This window comes from Colossoma macropomum, unplaced genomic scaffold, assembly GCF_904425465.1.
Source record: "Colossoma macropomum unplaced genomic scaffold, Colossoma_macropomum, whole genome shotgun sequence".
Taxonomy (NCBI): domain Eukaryota; kingdom Metazoa; phylum Chordata; class Actinopteri; order Characiformes; family Serrasalmidae; genus Colossoma; species Colossoma macropomum.
The window spans coordinates 21,911,998-21,938,052 of NW_023494786.1; the positions used below are offsets into that span (position 1 = coordinate 21,911,998).

Genomic DNA, 26,055 nt, shown 5'->3' on the forward strand with positions numbered 1-26,055 from the left:
TCCACCGTATTGGTACCACCATGAAAACATATGTGAAAAGAAGAAAAGTAAACATGTATAGATGTATATTTATGGCAATAAGATACTTTTCACTTCTATTTCAGAAAAAAAGCTGCTTTTTAAATATTCTTTTCTAGAATAGGAAAACTCCAGAGAACACCCTTTTTGTCTTGCACACCAAGCCTTTAGAGTTCAATTATAGCAAGGACACAGGTGAGGCACCAATAAGCAAGCAAAGTTGACATCAATAACTTCAATACACCTTCTCTATTTCTGAATAGGTGCAGATTATTTCATTTGATTTTTCCCCTCCATTTGGGGGCTGAATAAGTGGGAAAAGCCTTTTTTGAAATCCAGGTAGAGAGCAAGCGTCTAATCTGAGTTTGCAGTTTTGGCGAGTGTTGACAGCAATCTGGCCCTGCGTGGTCTGGTAGTGCTGTATTAGTCTCCAGGTTTTACAGTGGAAATGGAGAGCGCCTCAGATACTTACCATTGTAACAATCGCAGGGTTTCTGAGCTCTGCGGCAGGGGAAGAAGCCGCTTTGTTCGCTGATAAGAGAAGAGGGAAATACACGCACAGAAAAGGCAATCCAAGGGGCTGAACAAATCTGCGAGCGGTATTATGGGATGGTAAACACGTCTGTGGGTAAGAGGCAGCGGATTTGCTGTTGCTTATTTTGGGGACGTGCTGCATTTGAAGAGGAGCACAAAGGGTGGAAGGGGTGCAGGGGGAGGAGGCAGAGCCCCAACGGGACAGAGGAGAAGACTCGAGCAAGAGAATGAATTAAAAGGGCAAGAGAGGAGGAGAGAGCAAAGAATTATTTAGTAGTAACTTCAGCCTTAACATCGACTGCTCAAGATGTTTTGCTTGTTTGTAATACAGTGCCTGTGACCCTCTTTAACACGAGACCAAAACACAATGGTGTTCACTTTGTTCCCTGTGTATGGAACCTTCTTCATGCATGTGGTGTAACCTGAACGCAGGCAGGATTTGTCTGTATGCCTGACTGTCTTCTTTTTTTATTCTTATATTATACTTTTCTGTTTGGTATGCATGCAGAGTTATTGTCTTGTCTTGTTGAAGATACATGTGTGAATACCAAGCATTTGCAAAGCAACTGACTTATGGGGAGTATAAAATGCTCTGAAATTGTTACGTCGGCTGTCTGTATATTTTCTTTTCATTTCATTCTTATTGACAAAGAATTGTTTCTTTTTTTTTCTAGAAAGACTAGACTACTAGAGAACCTTGAAGAACCATTTTTTTAAGTGTGTAGGTGGGCAAATCGTTAATTCTGTTTAGAACCAATTCATGCTTGAATGGTTCTTTGCATGGAGAAATGGTTCTTCATATTGATGGAGAATGTGTTGTATATGGTTCTATATAAAACCTTTGTGAAAATGGTTCTATATAGCACCCAAAAGGGTTCTGTTATTATTATGATGTCAAGCTTGAAACAGTAGTAGAACCCTTTTTGGTGCTACATAGAACTGTTTTCAAAAATATTCTATATAGAACTATATACAACGTACTTTCCATCAATCTGAAGAAACATTTTACCATGCAATGAACCCCTTAAACATGACTTGGTTCTATATAGAACTCGTGGTTCTAAATGGAACAATCCCCTGTACTAAGAACCCTTGAAGAGCTGTGTTTTATAAGAGTGTACAAATAGCAAAATGCCATGAAAACATCTATGCAAAATCATCTGTTTTCCACTTTTCTTGGCCTAATTTTCATGATGTTTGTAGATTTGCCAGTTTTCCTGCCTAGAGAACAATGAAAATAAAAATCACCATAAAAATGGTACATTTCATAAAGTAACATATAAAGCCGAAGCACAGATAATCATAATTTAAATATCCCATTTATTGAAATTTATTTATATTTTCTTCTTTTCACATCATAATTAAACCAACTCCAGAGTCACCATCAATGCACCAATGCAAATATATGCACATACTTTATTTATTGTACAATTACTTTTCTTAGAATGGTGAGAAACGAAAAACAAATGCATTATTTCACAGAATAAATATCAACAGGAACAACAAACAAAACAGCATTTGTGATGTCATGGTCTTACGTAGTTCACCAGTATTGCAGGTCCGTGTTTGTATGTATGTGGACTCTGTGCTTGTGTGCACAAAGCCTGGCTCCTCGCTAATGTTCTCCGTGTCTCAGCCTTAAGGAGACTGAACTCTCACCCCTCCCCGCTGCTGCTGAGCGAAGATAAAACTTTCCACTTCCCTTTCTTTTTTTTTCCTCCAGCCGAGAATTACGCGAGGAAGTCGATAACAGCAACACAATCAGCTTTTACACAGAGGATTGGGCTCAGGTGAATAGCATGTCCCTTCTCTCAGAGCTGACACGCAGACAGTGCTATACAGCACACCTGTGGGCCTGTGGAGGACCACTTCATCCTATTGTGAACATGACCAATGAAGAAGAAATATCCTATCAAGGAAGCTTTTGTCTGTGCAGTGGTACATGCTGGAGAGCGGCATTTTGTCTGCTTCTGCCATCGCCGTGAAGTGAAACTGTCTCAATTATATTGTCTTGTGCACAAGGTGGTTCACAGGCATGTTATCAGCAATCGATCAATTAATCGTTGGGCTTGAGTCCTGACGTTCTGTTCTCTGCCTTACGTTGCTGTGGATTGACAGTGATGCTCCTTTCCCTCTATCTACTTTATACACAACAAGGGCAGAAGATTAAAGCCATAGGCAGGACTGTTTCTTGCTATAAGTGGTATAAGCAGTCGCTTAGGGGCTCGGAGCCACAAGGGGCCCTTAATGCTGATTGCTTGCTGCCATAATGTTAGTTTAGTTAAATTTATTTTAATTAAGACTGTTTTGTCTATATAGACTATTTATTGGCTTTAACATACTGTTTCCTTCTTTACAGTGTTTACGTTAGCATTTGTCAACCCTTTAATGTTCTGCTCAACCATTTGGTAGAGCATATTTCCATCACGACCAATCATGACCGTTGGGTAGACGTGAATATTTTAAAAACTGTGGGGTCAAAAGATTAAAAAAATACACCAATTGTTTTGAATTATTGCCCCAAATAAAAAATACAAAAAAAAAATCCATTGTTGTTTTCTTGGTGAGGACATTAAAAGGTTAAACTAACATCAAAAACTGATTCAAACAAACAAAATATTAGCTCTTTTTCACCTTTTCATACAAAACAATATGATTTAAATGAGTAGAAGCTCAGAAACAGCCCTAACCTGAGACCTGCGAGGGCCATGTATGCTAATCAGGCAAACATACTAATCTATTCAGTATGTCTAGAGTTGTGATGCAGATTTAAGTATAACCAACAACGCTATAAATAGTTCAAAGAACAGGCAGGCAACACCTTGCAGTTTGATTCTTATCCCCCTCACTTTGATCAATTGTTTCTCTTTTTGGTTAAGTTTCTAATTTTCTTTTCTTTTCTTTTCTTTTTAAGATTTCCCCTGGCTGTTTTATGATCTTCCCAAAACCCCTTAACTCATGCATTTAAAAAAAAAGACATCATACTTGAGAAAGCAGGGGGATCTAATATATTCACAGGCAGATGATTTGGATAATCCACGTTCAAATGCAGCCCTTGTACTGTGGGGTTTAAATGATATTGTATAGAAATGAGATTTCAGATTTAAAAGCATCCAAAACCTGATTTAATCTGTGTTTAATTAATCTGGCTCGCCTTAACCAGAAGCTACAGTATCCCTTTCTCAGCACCCTTTTATTTATTCACCACTGATATAAAATGGAAAATTCTATGCACAGTGCACCTATTACAATGTAAAGCAACCAAGCCAGAGGAATACATTGGAGCTGATGGTGCCCCTGTGTACTGGGTAGAACTTGATTCATGGAGCTTCACTGCATTTGTTGCAACACCATGGTAACTGTATCTGTCTGTCTATCTAAAACAGATATACAGTTATCTAGAAGCTGAGGTGAGATTTATTTTACAAACTAATACATACACATGAGGGGAGCCCTAATGGCCACCTCTGCAGGTTTTTGGGGCTGGTTGGGGAAGCATGAGTGTGATCAACCTGCGATGCGCTGATAAGGGGATTCCTGAAGGCGTGATTAGATCTGGGGCATGTTTGTCTTCCAGTAACAGGGATTACATGATTTATTAGAGAGTCAGTCTTCTAGCAGTATTTGGGTGTTAATTCCCACCCACACCCTGAAGAGAAAGAACACATTCCAGAGGGAACACATACTAAAGAGCTGGTAGGTTTGTCAGTATTCCGCTGTGTAGATACTGGTGATCTAATAATGCATAGATGACTTGGTGAAAACATACTAATAAACCAGAGATCTCCTTTGAGGTATGGTATATACTCTAAGCTCTCACAATTATTATTCATACCATTGATAACATCTCGCATTTATTGCTTTTTAAGAATTTGAAGTACATTTTTTTTTACCATATTTTTGCAATAAGTAAGCTGATGCAACTTGTCTTTGCTGCTTGACTGGTTATATATCATCACTGTCCAAAAAACTTAGCTCCAAAATAGTAACTTCACAGGAGCAGACACAAACCTTTAAAGTAAGTTAATGTAACAAGATATATCAAATATGTAATAAAGAAGCAATGCTGCACCATTTCTATTGATCCATCATCATGAAATGTTTACACAATGTAAAGGGTAGCTGCTGTGATCAAATGGTGTAGAAAAAATTTTGACATGCATCAATATTTAATAAATATTTAAAAAATCTGTACATTACATAGAAGCATATGGCATAAAATGCTACAAAATATTGCAGTATAAATTCACAGTGAAATGGAAAAAACAGTTTTTCAACAGTTCATTCATTATTGATCCTTTCGAAAACATATAATAGGTCACTTCCTTTTCCGATGCTTTGACAAATCACATAGCCAGAAAGCGCATTATACATGTATTTACTTCCCTTCTGCATGCATCCTTTTTTAAAATGCATTTTTCAAATGCATTGAGATTGCTGCTTGTTTTCAAGCAGGTGAGAATTGCTCCACCAGCGTGACCAGCACTTGTCTGTGATTAGCATGGCTGTAGCAATGCGCTCTCTATTGGAGTGGTGCGGATGGTATTTTGAGGGCGAGGCCTGCTCCAGTGGTCTCTGCCATCTGGACCAAGCAGAGCCAGGAAAGGGTCAAGGTGGGTGCCGTTCCCATGGCCCTAACCGCCTGTCAGCATGCCAGTGTGCTAATTTACAGCCGGCAGCCTCCACTTTGCCCCTGCCCTGCTCTGCCAGAAACTCGAAGGTGTGAAGATGCCAGCAGCATGCTTCGCTGAAGACAAATCAGCCCCCGTTCCCTCGTAAAACACCCAGAGGTCATGACCTCCTCACCTTTTCAACTCCTCGCTACCTCAGAGATGCCTCCTCCCCAGCCCTGAGCGTGGATCCCCGCAGTGCGTACCTGATGGCCCACTCATGCACATGCACTCAGGGGAAAAGGAACAAGGTGGCTGTCTCGTCTGAGCCTGCTGTACACAGAAAACTATTTGCATGCCCACCCTCTGTTTCAGCTCTAGGGACCCAGCAGGTGACCGTGAGTGGATCTAGTCTGTGAGTAGCTATAGTTTTCTAGCTATCGCGACATGTCCAGTACGACACATGAGTAGGATTGCAGAGGAGTGTGCTCCATTCAGCTAATGCCTCTGGAGCTGCGGGAGGTCAGGAGAACAGCATGTTTGTCAAACATGGCAGCCAGTGTCCTCGCTTCGGTTTCCCGCTGAAAAATAAACACATTGATTTTTCAGCCATCCATCTCCATTTTTGTGAAGCTGCAACAGTGTATAAAATTTTCAGGAGTTCAGCATTTGCTCTTGTTCATTTCAGAGCTCAGACACTCCAAATACGAGGCGATGTGCAGTAGCGGTGCACCATATATGCAAATGAGTCCTCTAACAGTTACTGCATGCTCTGACCTCCAGATGAGTTTTTGTATGTTTTGATTAATATGAGTGCATACATACATCTACATATATATATATACAAAATGCCAATGGAAGATTTTTAAGAGGACTGTTAGTGAAGAACCTACATGACGTAGAGGTTATAAAAGGAAGAGATTTCACATTATTTAAAAATTATTCACACTCACAAATCTCAAACATGGTTCTTTATCTTTTGTGGCGTGGCTTAAAAAAACCCTTGTGGCAACTTTCAGTGTTTAGTCAGGAACAACTGGCCACCAATGGTTATGGCTGGAGAGTCTTAACAGAAATCGTGATGTCATTATCTGACCATCGCCCTCAGCTTCCTTGATCATTCATTCATTGCATCATAAGATCTCTGCAAATCCAGGTGGATGGATTTGGCTGCTTCTTGTTGAAATTCTGGTAGCATGTGCTAAAGACGAATAGCCATTCTGAAATGGAAGCGTTTGTCTAGGATTCATAGCCAAAGTCAGTGCCACTGTCTAAGTAGTTGGCCCATACTTACACCAAGCAAGTGTGTGGACAGAGTGGTAATTGTGGTTGCGTCATATTCTCTGAGGTGCCAGCCATAACTGCTGGATCCTCAGCCACTGCTCATAATCCACTTCCTGAAATAAACTGTCCCATTAAAATAAAATGTTGCCTATATAGAGTTAATGAATTGAAAATGATGGTTTGAATCCTGCAAAAATTTGGAAAGGATCCCAAGCACATGCCATGGCTTGTGCAAAACAAGATTATGTGCAGTGCATTATAATGCATGCGCAGGCTTTATAGGCCCAAACAGTGTCAGTGAAGCCCCCAATGAAATGTGTGCTTATTTATATGCAGTTATTCAGGTATGCAGTAAATTCCAATTACTTCCTTAGATTTCTATTTAACATCGAGGTGGGAGTTGGGGGCTATGACAGGGAGACTCTGTGTTTTGAGCAGCAATTGTAAATCTCTTTAACTCTTTGTCTGCTGATGGCGCATGTGGTCCATGTGTTGCACAATACCAGTAGAGTAAAAATGTGCTTATCTTGATATCTTAGTTAGCTGATTAGATAAAACAGCCGGTAGTGAAAATAAGGGATATACATAAAAAGAATGTAGACAATTTAGATGCATGCATGTGTATATATATTTATGTGTGGCCATGTTTTTAAGCTCTTTGTTGGGACCTGATGGAAAATCTGAAAACTTTAAAAATGTCAGAACATCAGGTTAGTCCCTATGAAGAGAAACATATTATTGCTATGGAGGTTAACCCCAGACTTATCGTAATCTGAAGACGCATTGCTTAATAACTGCTATAAATTATTCAATTAATTCAATTAATTTTAAACATTAAGCTGCAAAAAGACTTCTTTGGAGTGATGTCATAGAAGAACCAATTTTGATCCCTGAAAGAACCTTTCTGTGGATGGTTCTTTAAAAAGCTGTTTTTTGTAGATGCGTGAATCTGAATAAATGTTTGGGTCAGTATTTAGGCCCAATTTCAGACCCATGCAGTTTAAGGGGTTAAGCTTAGGGTTGAGTTAGGGGTGGGCTTACCATTTGTTTACATTCAGCAATATTGAAGTAAAAGGAAAAATCTCACAAAGGAGGGAATACAAGCAGGTATGTGTGCGTGTGTGTGTGGCTGTGGGTGTATGAGAGTGAGAGAGAGAGAGAGAAAGAGAGAAGGGGGGAACATCACGCATTTATATCCCCATGCTCAGTGGCAGCCCCGGCTCCCAGCGGCCCTAAATCCCAGCCCCTCTCCCCTGACGTGCAGCATGCTGGGCCAAGCGCACACTGCCTATGCATTAGCCATCCATTCCGCCTGCCTGACACCTCTCCAACATAAACCCGTACGGCCGAGGTAAAATATCTCTCTCCCGGCGAAAATAAAGCTTTGTCTCCCTCCTGATCTATAGGATATAAAATAAAGCCACGGCTTTGATGGCGGCTTTACCTTATGCACAGCTTGCTTTTTGTGCACACAAAAGGCAATGAAGATGAATGAGACGGGCATGTCTCCCCCCCTCTTCTTCCTCTGCTCCCTCACACTTCTCCCGGAGAAGTTAGTCGGGGCAGCTTTATTATTGATCAAAAGCGGTCGATTGTCATTGGGCATTTCTCTCAGATCTATTCGCCTTTACTTGGATTAATACCATCAGCACCCTTATGGCTGCTTTTGGACTATTGGAGATTTTTGTGTATTGTAGACTTCAACTATGAATGTATTTGTGCTAGTTGTGCTTTTAAGCAGTTATTTACATTTGCCAAATTAATTCAATCTAGTTAACCCCTTAAATGGCCAGGTCGCACCAGCAGGCCCAAAGTTTTATTACACACTTCTATGACCTAAAAAGTGCTCTGCCAGTTTGCACTGAAGTCACTATAGTTACTGAATAATAAGCCTTAGTATGAAATAAGCCTGGGATTTTAAGGGGTCAACTTGCTTAAACATTGAACATAAAACGGAATATGCATGAACGTTGAAAAATGACCTTAAAATATATGCCTAAAGGGGGAATACAAAGAAAAAGAATACGCTATGTTTTATCAAACAAAAGCCAAATCCATGTTTATGTCCGTGAACCTGCCAGAGGTTTGCTTCAACCCCCTTTGGAGTCTTTCTTGATAGAACAATTCTAGTTCTAAGTAGTAATCTTACACTTTACTGTACATACTCAACTTTTATCAAACAGAAGAAATAAATCTTGGACTGTTGAGAAGAAAAAAAAAATAGCTCAGTTTGAGACTCTTGGGACAAGCAATAGAGAGAGCTGGCTGGTTGCACTTTGCTTTGGGCCTTGAGCAGCAGCTCTGTGGCGAGCATTGCCCACTGCATGGGCGATAATATCTCTCAGGGAGGCCTTATCACCACACATTATCCTCTAATCATTAGTGATCCTGGCCCTTTCACCCTAGCTGCAGAATAAGCGCGGGGAACCATTAATCTAAACTCGAGCTCGACTGCTCGTTTCCATTCCTGCCCAACGGGGAATAATATAATAATAGGCCTGTTTCATCAGTGGGGCCTGGGTGTCTCTAATGGGATGATGGTGTGGATTGGAAAGTTTTTATACTGAGCTCACCAATCATAACTATAAAATCTCTGTTACGGCTGTTCATTTTTGTTATGCTGCTGTGTGCTACAGTAACTGCCTGGCCATGTTTGCCTTTCACTTACTATAAGTAAGGCTTTATTTGGTATTTTTTTTAGTGGGAGTGTTGACAGTGAATGTGGTCTAATAGACATATTTTAGTACTAGAAAATCTCCATTATTTCCCCCTAAACTTCCAAATGTAACTATATAACTTGGATGTTTGTCAAATTTCATTGTAACTAATATATTCATCACATGACTTACGTAACTACAGTACTGTGCAAAAGTCAGACACCACCTTTTCATTTATTTAATTTCTAGTCAAAACGGCCATCAAGTACATCTTATTAATTTTTTAGCATTAGGTAAAAAAAAGCAAAAAACTTACACGGTCAACTCAACAACTAAATTAAGTATATTTTTTCAGTGTTTAATGTGGTCATCCTTGGCTCTTATTACAGCTTCCGTTGTTTTTTGGAAGACTTGCCTTGAGTTTTTCAAAGAAGTCTGCAGATTTTTTTCCCCACACCTCAGTCTTAGAAGCTGGTCGCAGTTTCTCCTTCTCACAATCTAAGTAATCACAATCACATTCAGTGATGTTGAGGTCTGGACTCTGGAGGGGTCAGTCCGTTGAGAAAACCAGCGGTTTCTTTGTTTGATTTGCAATTTTTCTTTTCTTTTTTTTTCTTGTCTATTTCCTTTTCTCTGTAACAGCTTTTTGACAGCTACATATCCTGTTAGACTCATAGTGCTGAGTTGTTTTCTCACAGTGTAAGGATGGACAGAAACACCTGTGATTTTTTTCAGATCTGAAGCCAGAGTGGAGCTTGATTTCCTCCTGTCTCTTAAAGCTTGAAGTGCTTTTTATCTGCTGGTGATAGTGTTGGTGTTTTGGTCTAGCAGGTCTTGCATGGTTGTTAGGAGTCCCATTTTTCTGTACCTTTAAATCATTTTTTGAACTCCAGTTTTGGAAACTCCTGTTTTGTCACATCTTTTTGGCATTTGCATTATAAAGGCCAGTGGAATATTTTGCATCTAATCTTGTCTCCTGAAAATGAATAACTTAGCGGTCGTATTGATTCAAAATAAAATAAATGAAGGGTTATCTCTGACTTTTACATGCTAGTGGACATAGCTATATACTAATGTATTTGTTTTTTTCCCCCAAAGTACTTTAACTTATATTTCTATAGTTCAGTAATTACTGAAGTCTTTTTAGATTAATAACTGAATAAGCCTAAGGTTCAAGGGGTTTTGTTCTCTCCAGTTTATATTACCCAGTACTCCAGGCTGAACATATTTAACTAGAGAGGCCTTGTTACTTAGTTCTACTGACACATATACTATTTGAATGTGTGGTTCTCTAGTCTTATGCATGCTTGTCTGATCAAGACTCTACATATGATCGGTGGATATGAGACCAACAAGAACAAGCATGCATTGTTGAAAGTGGTATGTAAAGGCATCATGTCTGGGTTTGATTATTGGGTTTGAGGGGGGAAATAACAGCTGCTCCAGTGATAGGACGGCCGGAGCGGATCTATAAGCTCAATTGGATTTCTCTCGCCAGTCTGAAGCAGAGTTGGACAGTCAGGAAAAACGTTTATGTTGAGTTGGGGTCAATACTGACATTCGTTTGTGTGGCCTTTGCCTCCAAAGAGCCCCACCTAAGGAGGTCTGAATGTATCTCTGGTACTTTACTGCTGGACACACCTAGGCTGACATCGTCCTGTGAACTGGTCATGCTGTTTAATTAATCTGACATTACTTTAAGAGTGATTAAAGCAGGCTCTTCCACACAGAGAGCTCTCCTTTTGGAATCTGTATATATCTGACAAAGGGAGATGTGCAGCTACAGCAGCACAGTATGCAGTATTAGCTGATGCTGTGTCCAGCCCTCAGTCCAGCCTCTACCCCAGGCCCTAGTGATGGACAGCCGGCCCGAAGCGCGCTACCAAAATAAAGACATAAAGCTGTTCCGGTGCAAAGCAGAACCAGGCGCGCGCTTCAGCCACTTTTCACCTGGGGCCGCACTGCCTAAATATTCAAGCGCGCACACGCGTGTGCTCGAGCACAGAGCACGGTGCCGAAGATATCCATAAAAAATAGTATGACCTTCGTGGCTTTCTGTAGGTTTATATTTAGTTCCCTAGTGTTTATTATTTTTTAATGTATTTATTTACAACACCGTGTTACTCTGTGTTTAAGCATACGCGCAAGTAATATTGACATATAGTTAACCTTCTTATATGTAATATATTTAATTTAAAGGTGTGCTCTGTGATTGTGATTCTGAATAAATTTGACACGTTTATGCTTATTTTTTGTTGTGATGTTATGAGCGCTAAAGCCCACTCTGAGGGAGAGAGGGGGCAGTTCAGCGGTGGCTGGTTTAGTTGAACTCTGGCTTTTCCGATCATTAGTAAACAGAGCAGCACGTGGCGCAGTATTTGGACCTGATTGGTGTGAATCGACTCTGAGTGTTTATATCTTTTCCGTCAGCGCGTCATCATAGACTCACTATTATTATTAAAGCGGAGTCGAGCTTCTTCATCTACGCGTGCAGGCCGTTTGAGCTCGTGCAGGACGAGTCTGGGCCCCAAACACCGACACCCCCACCCCCTTCCCGTGCTGATCAGAGAGCGAGTCAGGCCTGATATGTCACACTTTATTACCGGAGTCTCTCTCTCTCTCTCTCTCTCTCCCTCAGAAACACACACATACACACACACACACACACACACACACACACACACACACACACACACACAAAGGAGTGCAAACTGTAGAGACATTACAAATTAAAATAAAATAAGCAAAATTGAAATGTCACTATATTGTATTATTATTATTTTATCATTTTATCACGTGCTTTCGTTTTTAATTATTTTCTGTCATAATTATTTATGATCTGTAGTCTATAATCATAATTATTTTCTAATTTAACTTTAGGCCTCGTTAGGTTAACTCTGTTGAGTGACACGTTGGAGCAGCCACACCTCTTATTTTAAAATGTCACAGTCCTTATCATAACATTTTGTTCGTTATTGAAAATTTCGATTTTTTAATGTTATTATTATTATTATTATTCGTTTATTATTATACATTTAATATTATTATTATTATTATTATTATTATTATTATTATTATTTAATTTTTTATTTTTTTATTATTATTATTGCTTATTTTTTCTTCCAGAACATTTTTATTCAGCAATGTGATTTTGTTTCCAGGTTTTCCAGCATTAAGTAACATTTATCTGAATTTAATTCAGAATCATACAGTACTGCTTTATAAATGACGACTAGAAAAGCTTTCGAGTGTGATTTTTGCGGCTCTAAACCTGAAAAAACGCTAATAAAAGTGTATAAGGTCTACAGTAAGAGTGATTCAGATCCTGTATGCAGAGTTTACTGATGGGCTCTAATGAAGTATAGAAGTGGGTTATTTGCAGTGGAACAGGCTGCATTAGACACCGTGTGGATGGAAAGGAGCAGCAGTGAAGAGTGATGCCCACACTGCACTCTGACTGTTCCCACAGTGAGAGCAGGGGAGGCAGGACAGGCGCTGTGAGTATTTCTCGATCGATAGCTCCCTCTAGCACTGTCTTTTCTCCAACTCAGCCACTACAGGCAGAGGAGCAGTTTTAGTCCAGTGTAGGTTACCACACTATCCCACTGTTCTCACTGTTATCCCACAGCTCGGACACTGGAGTTCATTATAAGGCCTCGTTCACAGCGTTCAGTACTTTCACAACATTATTACAGCACTTCACTACAGTTTAAATTTCCAGTTAAAATAAAGTCTGCAGTGAATAAACATTATTATTATTATTATTATTATTATTATTATTATTATTATTATTATTATTAATGTCGTGAGCTGTTGGTTTATGTTATTTTTATAGATGTTATTGTGTTGTTTTAGTTTTTGTACTTGCGTTTTTGTTGCTGCTGTTGTTTTGGATGTTTTTTCCTCAATTGACTGATTATATGCTGTATCGCTTGTAAGTCCACTGTAAAGTGAGAGCAAACAAATGGAAAAAAATAACCGTATTATTCAACAACAATTGGTTTTAAATGAACGTTATTTAAATTTACAGTTTTACAAAAAAAGAGGAACTAATATATATATATATATATATATATATATATATATATATATATATATATATATATATATATATATACACACACATACATGTGTTGCTTTAATGCCCCGTCTCGGGGGTCCTAGCTGCCCCCCTCCACTTTACATGAGAAGCAGCCCATATGCACCCAGAGCCTCTCGGTATTGATTCCAGATTCCAGTCTGGAGCGTTTGGGCTGTAAACGCAGCCAGAATATAAATAACTCAAAAGATGTCCTTCAGTCTGCCATGCATGCGTGCGTATGTGTGTGTGTGTGCGCGCGCGCGTGTGTGTGTGATGAAGTGAAGGCAGAGGTGTGTACTGGCTGATGATGTAAGAGAGTGAGATTAGCTGCACTCCGTTTGCGCTGCAGGTTGGGGTTTGAGACACAGGCTGTCCTGCTTTAGGAAGCGCGCGGAGAAATCACGCAGTTACGCTCACGTTCGGACTACCGGTCATTCAGCAGCGCTGAGTGAGGAAGGACAGCTTAACCGGACAATCGAATATAAAGACAGAAGTGCAGAAAAAGGTCAGCTGACTCTCAGGAATGTGAAAGAGAGTAATTTACTCATTTGTATATTGGAGCCTCGGGTGAGCGGCTCGAGCTGGACTAATTAAACTATGTGAGGTGTGTGTGAGTGTGCGGGGGTGCGCGCGTGTGTGTATGGGCCATTAGGATGATCCAGCGGGCTGTAAACTTTAGAGCCTCCTCGTCTTTCGCTTTCTCCGTGTGGACAAAGGAGCAAAGGCGGAGAGCAGGTTGTGGAGTGTGTTGATTCATTCACACGTGCAGTGATGAGACAGAGTTAAAGTCTGAGGGAAGCACGTGCACCTACGGGGGTGCTATATTCACAAGAAGACAAGGTTAACGGGTTTGTTATAAAATATTGTAATGATAATGATTTATTTTGGACATGGAACAGGAACAATAGGAGAAATTGAAAGTTAGAAAGAAAAAAATATAAACAAAATTTTGCAGATAAAAGACTTTAGAAACAACTAACTTCTGTTTATAAACAACGACGTTCGCTAACTCTTGTTTTAAAATAACCCAATAATACATAAAAATAACAAAGCTTTTGACCACTATTCTATCTCGTAAATCAAATAAGAAAACGAACAGCTTCACTAATTTCATTATGACATTATAAATAAGATTTAATAGCACAATTTTGAAATGCTGTATTAGCTTTTGCAGCCTCTTGCATGAGAAAAATATACATTCTACTGAAAAATATATAGCTGATGAGTAAATATCAATCTTATTAAGAAATATCAGTCATATTAATGGGTGTATTTGGCGTTATCCGTCCCAAAAGGCCCCGTTATGACTGTTACCTCACTGAGAACATTGAGCATTTCGCAGTCAGTAAAGTGTTAAATGGATTGATATGAAGTCTGATACCTACCTCACATCAGCAAAGCGTTCAGCAGCCCCGCGTGCTCCGCATCCGTGTGAAAAAACAGAAATCATCACCAGAAAAATGAAAGTAAAAAAGATGAAGAAGAGGACAGAATCAGACTGGAATCGTTTGCATCTTCTCTTCATCTCTCCTTGTTTTCTCTAACCGCGTTTGCTTTTTCTTCCCTCCTTCCTTCTTTTTTTCTTTTTTCTTTTCGTTCTTTTTCTGTTTTGTTTTTGACACTCCGCTTTCTCGCGCATCTCTCCCTATAAATAGCAGCGCGCGCTGCGGCGGATTCTCGCGGACGCCGTGGTGTCGGTCCGGTCGCTCGGCGCGCGCGGCGTATGAAGCGGCGCCGATTGGCCTCGCTCCGCCGTGACGTCACGGGCCCGTGAATAAGGGCGGCTCGCGCGCGTCGGGCGCCGCGCAGATCAGATCAGCTCGAGAGGGCCGCGCGAGTGCGAGTGAGTGAGAGAGGGGAACACGGCACGCGCGCCTGTTAGCACAGCGACAAAACAACAACAAAAACAACAACAAAATAAGAAGAGAAACATACTAAACAAGACGCGCCGCGGAGAGGCGGAGGGAGAGGCACGCTTTTGTTTTTGGAGAAGTGGGACTTTACTGAAACTGATTTATTTTTGAGGGATTTTCTGCTGGTTTGTCTGGATCAATGGACGCGTGCACGAGCTTGTGCGTCTTCTCGCGCGCTGCCGCCGTCAGAGACCGGCTGCATTAGCCGCGCCGTCAGCCTTCAGCATCTTTTTCTTCTCTTTTCCTCCTGTTCTGCAGCTCTTTCACTCCGACAGGGACGGCCATGCTGCTTTTCGTTTAGCGCGTGCCAGCTCGGTGGTGTAACGTCGCCCACGTGCCGCGGGGCTTTTATTTATTTACGTGTGTGAAGAGAGAGAGAGAGCGAGACACACACACACACACACACACAGAGAGAGAGAGAGAGAGAGAGAGCAGACGGACATGACGGACCACTGAGGTTTTCACGCGCTTTGGCAACTACCTCACACAAGCGAGAAGCCCCGGCCTGCTCGTTCAGGAGCTTTTCCTGACCACATCTGCCCACATCTGGGGGGGGGGTCTGAACGCACCGCAGCTGTTCGCGGAGACTGGCAGAGAGGGGGGACCTGGAGTAAGGGGCAGTTTTCTCTTTGCCTGTGTGAGATACGGAGAGAGGCTTCTCGTGCTGTGGAGGAACAAACAAACAAAAAACAATCAAACAAACCCAAGCCAAACCAACGACACCCCCCAGAGCTAGAGCTATCGGTCCGTTACCGGAGACGATGGTCCACTGCGCGGGCTGCGAGAGGCCGATACTGGACAGGTTCCTGCTGAACGTGCTGGACAGAGCGTGGCACATCAAGTGTGTGCAGTGCTGCGAGTGTAAATGCAACCTAACGGAGAAATGCTTCTCGAGGGAGGGAAAGCTCTACTGCAAAAACGACTTCTTTAGGTGAGTGGTGGGCCTCAGCAGCGCCTGGAGGAGTTTTTTGGGGGAGACTGAACCTCTCCGGACAAGACTGTGGTCACCCAGTTTGTATTCAGCATGTATTTGTAGGCCTTCATCAGTTATCAGTGAAGAGTTGGTGACGCTCCGTTTCGTTGTACAATTATATCATTTCAGCTGCTGTTTTATTATTATAGCTAATATGTTATTACAGATAATATTTGTATTATTGCTGATATTTATATTATAATATTTTTTTTTCTCTTATAAGAAATATTTTCATCAAAACACTTAAGTAAATGTGTTGTAATGGCAGCACTGGGCTAAACTGAAGTCTTCCTGTTAAACTGATTTATTATTAGACCTGATATTTATTTTTCACAGACATGTCCAAATACACTAAGTAAATGAGTGCGCTATGAGTGTAGTATTCTTTCTTTTGTTAGATGTAGCAATTAGCATTTAGCCACTTCACTACACAAAGACTCATTGCTCTCTATTATTAGTGATAGTAATAAATTTAGTTATTGCAATTTTTCTAGTAAGGAAAAACGCACAAATAAGTCCCTTTTGATTTACCGGCTCCCACTGTGGGTGTGAGAGGAAGACTTGACAAGAAGGTTAGCATGCTGGACTCTTTGATTAGCACAGCCATTAATTAAAAGCTTGTTAATTTGAATTGTCATGCAAAATGGAGAACAGATAGCACCACGAGTCTGTACACTCTAAAGGAAATCACACTTTGTGTTTAAGGATCAATGCCCTGTCCGGGTACGAGTGTGTGTGTGTGTGTGTTTGCCCTGCTCCGAGCCGAGATGTGATAAGTGGATTTGAATAGTAAACCACTTTGAGGTGGAAACCGACAGACTGAGAATCAACAATCTGCGCGCACAAACTGCCAGTCCACACTGATAGGCAGAGGAGGTCGTGTGTATTGGGGGAATCGCCCGTTTATCCCCGTTTTAGTTGCGCAGATGCTGTTTAAAACGTTTACAGGCCTGCAGCCTCTATTATCCACTCTCGCATTTATCCCTTTCTTTCGTTGTTTTAGCGCTATTTTACAACTGCAAGTTTTTTTTTGCGATATCGCCATTTTGCATTCCTGATTTTTTTTTCTCTTTGTACTTATCTTCATTTGTCAAAAGAGTTTATTTATGCGTCAGTTTGTGGTGTTTATTTTATGCACAACCTTTTCTTAATAGAGAAAAAATGAAACAACTACAAGTGGATAAAATCTGCGAGTTTTTTATGAGTTTCACTTTTTAAAAGTAATAATGAATAATTCCCTTGCTGAGGCCGTGCTGACTGTGTCCCCACCTGTGTGTGTGTGTGTCCCTTGTGCAGGCGCTTCGGCACTAAGTGTGCGGGCTGTGCTCAGGGCATCTCCCCCAACGACCTGGTGAGGAGGGCGCGGAGCAAAGTGTTCCACCTCAACTGCTTCACCTGCATGATGTGCAACAAGCAGCTGTCCACGGGGGAGGAGCTCTACATCATCGACGAGAACAAGTTCGTGTGCAAAGACGATTATTTAAGCAACAGTAACGTGAAGGACACCAACCTGCTCTCGGGTAAGACCAAGTCAAAGACAGGCCAGCGGTTAGAGCTGCTGCTGGACAGTGTACGATGTGTGATGTAGAGTCTGGTGTCTACAAAAGTGAAGAAAAATGTTAAAAGGATTCCTGAAAAACTCATAATTGACTAAATGTATCGGTCAGAAAATAACCGCCGAAAACCATCACACACTGTATCACCGGACACACAGACGCTGTACTGAATTACTCAAATATGTAATGTTTACTGGCTCTTAGGCCACAATCACCCACAAACACCACCAGCCCACCCGCTTACCCTTCACCACACCGTTACTGTGACCTGTTTATTTCACAGGCAATTTACATTTTGTTTATATAGAATTCGTGGACAAAATCGAAATCCTAAAAAAATCAGTATTTACAGTTTTTTAAGCTCATTTAAAGTGTAATTTTTCCTTCTTTGTTTATTTGTTTATATCTATCTATCTATCTATCTATCTATCTATCTATCTATCTATCTATCTGTCTATCTATCTGTCTATTTATTATTATTATTATTATTATTATTATTATTATGTTGTTGTACCTCTTAGTATTTTTATTTATTGATGGATAATCTCTTTGTTATTATTATTATTATTATTATTATTACTATTGTTGTTGTTGTTATTAATCCCCCCTCTCTTTCTCTCTCTCTCAGTAACAGCCTGCAGTGACCCCAGTTTATCGCCGGACTCGCAGGATCCTCTGCAGGACGATGTGAAGGACTCTGAGATCGCCGCTCTGTCGGATAAAGAGGCTCCCAGTAACGAGGCTGATGATCAGAATCTGGGCGGGAAGCGCCGCGGCCCGCGCACCACCATCAAGGCCAAACAGCTGGAGACCCTCAAAGCGGCGTTCGCGGCCACGCCCAAACCCACGCGCCACATCCGGGAACAGCTGGCGCAGGAGACCGGCCTCAACATGAGGGTCATTCAGGTAGAGCAGCCGGACACGCCCGGCCTTTATATCAATAAACAGGACAGAAGAGAGAGAGAGAGGCTTATGAGGATTGGAGAGCGGCTCTCCGCGGTTACGGCTCAGCAAAAAGACACGAGCAAGTAACCTGCTCCCTGCACTGCACTGTATTTGTGTGTGTGTGTTTGTGGGTGTGTGTGGATGAAGGGAGATTTGATTTAGCGAATTTGTTGTCAGCGCGTCTGTCCATTATCATTTGAAATGAAAAGGAAATATGTGGTCATTATTATTATTATTATTATTATTATTATTATTACTATTAGTAGTAGTAGTAGTAGCAGTAGTAGTAGAGTATTGTCAGTAATAACATGGTAGTAGCTGTACCAGCAGTATAATGAGGTGGATATTTCATGCAGCCCCTTTAAAAAAATGCATTTAATTCCCATTTTTATTGGCTGCAAATCTGCAAATATATGCTAATGATTTTTCTGCAGTCAGCCTGATTTGACACATTGCGAGAGACTCGTTTTTTTATATTTCTGTAATTGCGCAGTTTTTTTGTTATTGTTGTTCGTGTTAATTCGTTTTATATTTTATTGGTAGCGTAATTCGTCATGTTTCTTTATTCAGTCCATTTTTATCAATCATAGAAAATGTTTTTTTTATTGTAGTTGGCTCCCCGTTTGATACTTATATATTGAGAATAATTTTTGATACTTCTGTGCTTAGAATATTTTATGTTTATGAGTTTTTGATACTTTTGTCGTTATAGTATTTTTGATATTTTTGTAATGATAATTCTGTAGTTTTATTTTTTGTATATATTTCTGTAGTTAGCCTAATTTAGTTGGTTGGCTCGGTTGATGGAGGAAAATGCCAGCTGGCTGTGGGGGGCTGGCAGCGCGGTGCCATCCCGTTTAGCCCCTCTGAGTCCGTCCTGAGGGAGAGAACTGCCCCGGGTCTGTTTAAATACCCCAGAGTGGCCGCTTCACTGCGAGACTGTGACTTCAGGTTACTGGCGTTCTCTGAATTACAGAAGTGTTAATGATGAGGAGAGTTTCAGCACAAAAACACGTGAAAAGAACGTGCGTGGTGAGAAAAGAGAAGAGAAGAGAAGAGAAGAGAAGAGAAGAGAAGAGAAGAGAAGAGAAGGCAGTAAAACGCTAGAAATGAGCTGATACCCGCAGACAGACAGTAAAGGTTAAATGTTCTGGACAAAAGCTGTTCTAAATAAGAGCTGAGGTGGATGATATTGATGAAGGTCTGATGGAACAGTGTGCAGTGTGGTCGTATGAGACACGGATATCACAGTCCCTGAATGAAAAAACACATTTTTAATTCCGTTTCCACTAAAATTCGTTATTTATTTTGCTCATTAAGAATGAATTCATCAGCGAAGAGTAGAAACATTAGTTCACATCAGCTGAAATAGTTTCTTTTCATTGCGAATACCAGCTTCTTAACCCGTCCAGGAATGTGGCTGAAGATGAGATGAAGTGTTGGAAGCGGGCAATGGGCTTTGGTGTCTGGGGGGCGAACCTGGAAAGAGCGGCGCAATAAACAGTAATTAGCAAACAAAAAAATGAAGGGAGGAATTGTAGATGATGAAATAATAAGCTGATGGAGGGCTAATGTGGGGGGCTTCGTTCCTCTTAAGCAGCCTGTTAATGGGAGATGTGAAGTCCCTGCTGCTGCCCCCTCAGTCGGGCTAAATGGAGGGTTAAAAGATCATTAGAGCGAGGATGGCGCGAGCCTCACTCTCACTGTAATTGGGAGTAATGTTGTCACTACAGTAGGAAAGTGCTGAACGCGGGCTGAGCTGTATACTGCGTCACCGTGTGAGTCTAGAACAGGAGGATGTTTAAAGATATTTATTCTAAACCAGTAAAATATGAAATTAAAAAATAAGCCACCAGGTTAATGTCGTTATTCAGCGGATAATAACAACATCTCGGCCTCATTAGGCTTTTGGACGCACGCTCACAATAACTGATGTCTGTTTTTCCCACTGTTTTAAATCTAAAGCCATGAAACTTTACGGATGATGAAGAATGAAAATACGTTTCTCGGCGTGGTGTAATGATATGTTTTAGCTGTGCGCGTGCAAGCGGTTTATTTTGGCAAAGCAAACGATGAGCTCGTGTGCTGAGATCGGATTCTGCTACTCTGGGCAGTTGAAGAAATTCTTGTAGAGTCAAGTTTGTCCCAATATTTAAGTGAATTCCATGCGAGTGTATTCTTTCTAAACTTGAAAAACGAAAGACTATGAATTTGCTTATTAAATGACAAAATAATTTTTCTTAACGCATAAATCAAATAAAAACGGTTATAATGTTCAGGGCCTAAATGCGTGTCCCATATTAATATGTACACTGTCTCAAATTCCACGATGCCTCATAATACGCGAACACATACTCTGTAACACACCTATCTGTAAAGCCACGAAAACGTTATGGACAATGAATGACGAAAATGCGTTTTTTAACGATCCAACTCGTTTTATTTTTATTTCTTCAGCGTAGCGAATGTTGTGCGAGTGGGTCTATTGTTTTTCGTCTAACCGCATGGTGGTCTGCTGCGCTGCGAGTGTGTATCGTCTATATCTAAATAACACAGTTTTGGGTCTAATGTGTGTGTTATTTTGTCTATCGTGTGTGCAGGTGTGGTTCCAGAACCGGCGCTCCAAAGAGCGGCGCATGAAGCAGCTGAGCGCGCTGGGCGCGCGGAGACACGTGTTTTTCCGCAGCCCGAGGCGGATGCGCACGCTGGTGGACCGGCTGGAGCCCGGAGAGCTGCTGCCCAACGGCGGACCCTTCTCCTACTATGGAGGTAAGAGGAAGCGCTACCCTCAAACGCCGCGCGCTGTCCCTTTTCTCCAGCCGAGCGCTGAACAGAGAAATGAGCTTCATGTCGCCGCTCACACTGATCCCGCTGTAAAACACAAACACGGGGCTGGCGGTGTGCGCTCACTAAAGCTGCCGTTTTCTCGGACATAGTTCATCGCCTGTTTGCTGATTAAAGGGCAGGAAGCATCGGCCCCCTGGTAAACCCACCACTGGGCTAATAAGCTACATTTTCACTAATGAACCCTTTAAGCAGTGCTTCGGGTTTGTGTGTGTTTTAAGCCTGACCCGAGCTGAAGGCTTCATTGAGTCTGAACAGTCTGCTGCGCTGCTGCCTCTAAACCAGTGTTTAATGCTACCGCAGTGCTGGTTTGGGATGGTGTGTCTCGCCCATGGGTGTAAACGGAGCTGCCGTTTTGGCCTCTCCTCAGTCTGCATTAATGTCTAACTCTTTACCATAATTGAGGTCAGTAGGTTAGCCATTTCCATCAACAGAGTTTTATTCCAGTGGTATTTCTCTTTCTCTTATCTTCAGCGTTCATAAGACTTTTATATTATGGTATTCATTTATTCATTTCCCTGGCTTTGTTTGTTTGTTTTTAATGATGTGTTTTTGTGTTTTTAACAGTTTTATAATACAGCCCAGCTATGATTAATTTCTAGCAGGAATCAAATTGAAAATCTCAGTTTAATGCCACTTTATTCTAAATAGTGAAATGACCAGGGATGCACTACTTTTTTCTTTTTTAATTTAGTTTGATAATAAAAAAGTTGGTCTTTTTCTTTTCTTTTCTTTTCTTTTCTTTTCTTTTTTTTTCTTTTCTTTTCTTTCTTATTATTATTATTATTATTATTGTTATTATTATATTATTATTTTGTTTGAAAAAGACAATAGGTAAAAATATTCACAAAAATAGAGAAAAAACTTTTTTGAAATATTGAAACATAGCCACACTCCTGCTTTATGCCTCTGGGCATGTTGTGCCCCCACCTCCAACTACTTCAGGATGTTTATCAAGAAAAGTTTTTATTTAGTTTCTTCTTCAAAACCTGCAGTTTATCTCTGATTATTCCACACTTCAGCTATGAGGTGAATTGTGTGAAGGTAAAATCACTGATGAAGTGCTCCTCCTTCTAATTAATTTTCTCACCAGCCTTGTTCTCCCCACCCAGCTACATTTGTGATTTAAGTGTAACATGTTCTGTGACTAATGTGGCACAGTGAGGCCTTGTTCCGTGGAACTACAGGCTACATGTTCAATGAATTTTTTTAAAGCACAGCTTCTTGAAGTGTTTGAACCAAGTCTGATGTTTCCCTTTGATCGGCAGATTATCAGAGTGAGTACTATGGACCCGGAGGGAACTATGACTTCTTTCCTCAGGGCCCGCCATCCTCGCAGGCTCAGACCCCAGTGGACCTCCCCTTTGTCCCATCGTCGGGACCGACCGGAACCCCTCTAGGGGGCATGGACCATCCTATCCCTGGACACCATCCGTCCAGTGAAGTACAGCGCTTTTCAGACATCGTGTCCCACCACCCAGGGGACTCGCCCAGCCCGGAGCCTGGCATCCCAGGACCCCTGCACAGTATGTCCTCTGACGTGTTTGGCCCCAGCCCCTCTTTTACCTCACTGTCCCTCAATGGAAGCGGATACAGCAACCACCTCTCCCACGCCCCGTCGGAAATGAACGAGGCCACAGTCTGGTAGCTTTGTGAAGATGGACATTTCTCCAGAAAGAAATTAAGGGACAACAGAAAAGGGAGGGTGGACAGGGGACAGGGACACTGGTCACATTCTTTGTTTTCACATTTATATTTATTATTTTCTGCCGTTTCTTTTTCTTTTTCCTTATGATTTTTGCGGTGTGAGAGTATACAGAGGTGCAGCAGAGGACGTCATGGCCGTAGACGTTTACCTTGATATTGTGTTGCTGTTCGGTTCCTGTTCCTTTTTCCTCATCAAAGTCAGAACTCGAGCACACAAAAAGACTGATGGCTACTGTTGACCTAATCGCTGTACGGACTGTGCTGTGAGGCTTTAGCACAGCGGCCCCCTTCCTGAAGCCCACCGGTTAAACCCTCACTCTCAAAACAATGATTGCCACATATTAACAGCATTAGCTACTGTCAAAGACTTTAACTTTACAAAGAAACGCCCGTGGCGGCTTACCTAACGCTTACCTGCGATGTTGACTCCAGGAAAGATCCGAGCCGTCAGACTAATTTATTTATTTGAAAGCTCCTCAGACCTCTTTGCCTTTCAAGGCTCTGCCATATTGACACTTAAACAACCTTTTTGACACTAAATATGTTTCTGGAGGCCAGGGAGGAAAAAAGTCTCTTTTTTTTCTCTATCTGGACATATCCTTTTGTTTTACCAAGAATTCCACCAAATCTGATGTTGGCCTTCAAAAGGCAAACAGTAAATGTTGTATGGATTGTGAACCCTTTATTTAATGGAAGAGAACTTGAAATGTTGTTAAATGAAGTCTACCTTCTAAAAATATTTTAACGAGGGTCTGAAAGGGACTTAGAACAGTCAACTGTTTACGTAATATATTTAATTCAGGAGTTAAAAGTATCAACCATGTTTTAGAACCTCTTGATCCAGATAAAAAAGTTCCAAGCAACCAACCAAACTTTTGTATCGACTTTATTTATATTGTACGAAGAAAAACGAGTTTGCTGGGGTTGTGGTTCACTGTGCTAGTTTGTACAAGATGTTGTTTACAAAAAAAGGGAGGAAAAAGGAAAAAAAAAAAAAACACAAGTAAGTAGACAGTTGCCAAATAAAAACATAGCACAAATACTGTAAAAGTGCTTTGCACCATTATCTGCAGAACGTGTTGAAACAAAGTGTAAGTGTTAAAAAACCATAAGAAGTATTCACTTCTTAATTTTTTTTAGTCTGCTGAAAAGAAACGTTCATAAATTGTTAATATAACATACTTAGACCTACAAGTTTTATTTTTGTGTCTTTAAAGGAGAATCCAAACTATTAAAATCGATGGTCAAATGTGCAGCGAGCAGCTGCTAATTTCTTTAAATATCAAATTCTCATGGTATGTCTTTTATTGTTCTAATAAACCTAAGCTTACGTGACCTCCAGTGCATATTAGACCATTCACTGTATAAATACGACATGTTGAACAAATTTGTGAGTTTTTAATAAAATTAGAAAATATGAAGTTTGGATGCTAGATGCTTTTCCTTGGATTAGTAAATATTCTATTTTCAGGACTATCTACAGTACATATCAGAAACACCCAATTAGGCATTCTTTATTTCTTCTGCTGACATTGGCATTGGGCCAGTACATGTATTTGAAGTTTCATTCCTCATCTTGTTAATCATGTTCCATTATTTCACTGATTAGGTATAGAAATGAAAGACCTACATTTCTTAAGATGAACTGGACATAGCTCTTTTGTGGGTTACCATGTCTTCTATGCATAAAGCTTAGACAATGGCTGGTAGCACATCCACATTTACGTAGAGGTCAGATTTATTAGAGCGACTTTTGTGAGTCCTGTGGTTGTTTAATAAGGTGAGATGGTGAGAATTACTGTTTTTTATGTTACCATACTAGCCAGTCAGAGCATGATTTGCTTCTAGAAGTAAAAGTTATAATAAACTGCCAGTCAATGTTAGGATTCAGTATGTTTTGCATTTGACGTACAGTGTGCAGTGCTGCAGCTGTAGCGAATGACGTGTGTTGGACAGCAGATGAACCGCTTTACTTTTATTAGCAGCTGACGCAATCCCTGTCTGACTGTTGGCTTTGTGCCTTTGTGATGGTCAAACCATGTAACCGGTCACTTGTGAAGTAATGGATGAGACCACAGATTTTGACAAAATACATACAAAAAAGTGCTTTTTCTGTGGTAGAGTGTGGATTTAAAAAAATAAAGGTGCCAGAAAAGGTTCTTTGGAGCAATGTCATTGAAGAAATGCTTTTGATTCCCCAAAGAACCTTTGATGGATGGTTCTTTAAACAGCCATTTTTTTTTAAATGAGTACCCTTTTAAAGTTCCTCTAAAGAACCTCTACATACACTCTTTAAAATAAATGTGCTACAAAGGGTTCTTTGCACAATGCCACAGAAGAACTACTTTTGGTTCCCTAAAGAGCTGTTTTTGTAAAGGAGATGTGTCAGTGTATAACCTTCACATAATATAAAGGTTCTATACAACTAACTTTTCTTTCTAGAACCTTTACAAATTGAGGAGGTTTTTTAAACTTTCCTTCAAAAGGTTCTTAGTGAACTGTAAATGGTTCTTCTAAACCTTTTGGCATCTTTATTTTTTAAGAGTGTAATGTTAACGCCCTGAATCAATTACAGGTTTTTTTTTTACCTAGAAGCCTATGTCAAAGCAAAGAACCATTTAGGAACCTTTATTTTTTAAAGGGTGATATCATGTCACATAAAGGCTACAGTACAGGGTGGCATTTCTGTCACATGTCACAGCCTGGGAGGGGGAATATTAAAGAACCGCATCAGACATGCAGAACGGCACGCTGGCGTCTGAACAAACAAAAACAGAAAAGATATTTAAATTCACATGGTGGCGAACTCAGTCCTGAATTCCACACATTTCACATCTCAATTCATAGACCGAGCGAAACAAAACAGTTAAATCAGATGCATTGATTTAACTCCCATTGGGAGGCTTCAGGAAAAAAAGCAAAAGAAAAAAAAT

General features: G+C 40.7%; 1 protein-coding gene across 1 annotated transcript; it reads left to right on the forward strand.

Annotated features, from left to right (window-relative positions):
• Window positions 1-15,368: 15,368 nt before the first annotated feature.
• On the forward strand, window positions 15,369-24,984 carry lhx1a (LIM homeobox 1a). Its single transcript, XM_036563870.1, has 5 exons — window positions 15,369-16,028; window positions 17,367-17,590; window positions 18,255-18,532; window positions 21,172-21,340; window positions 22,684-24,984. The coding sequence occupies exons 1-5, from the start codon at window positions 15,859-15,861 to the stop codon at window positions 23,061-23,063; spliced, it is 1,221 nt and encodes a 406-aa protein (XP_036419763.1). The 5' UTR covers window positions 15,369-15,858; the 3' UTR covers window positions 23,064-24,984.
• Window positions 24,985-26,055: the final 1,071 nt, after the last annotated feature.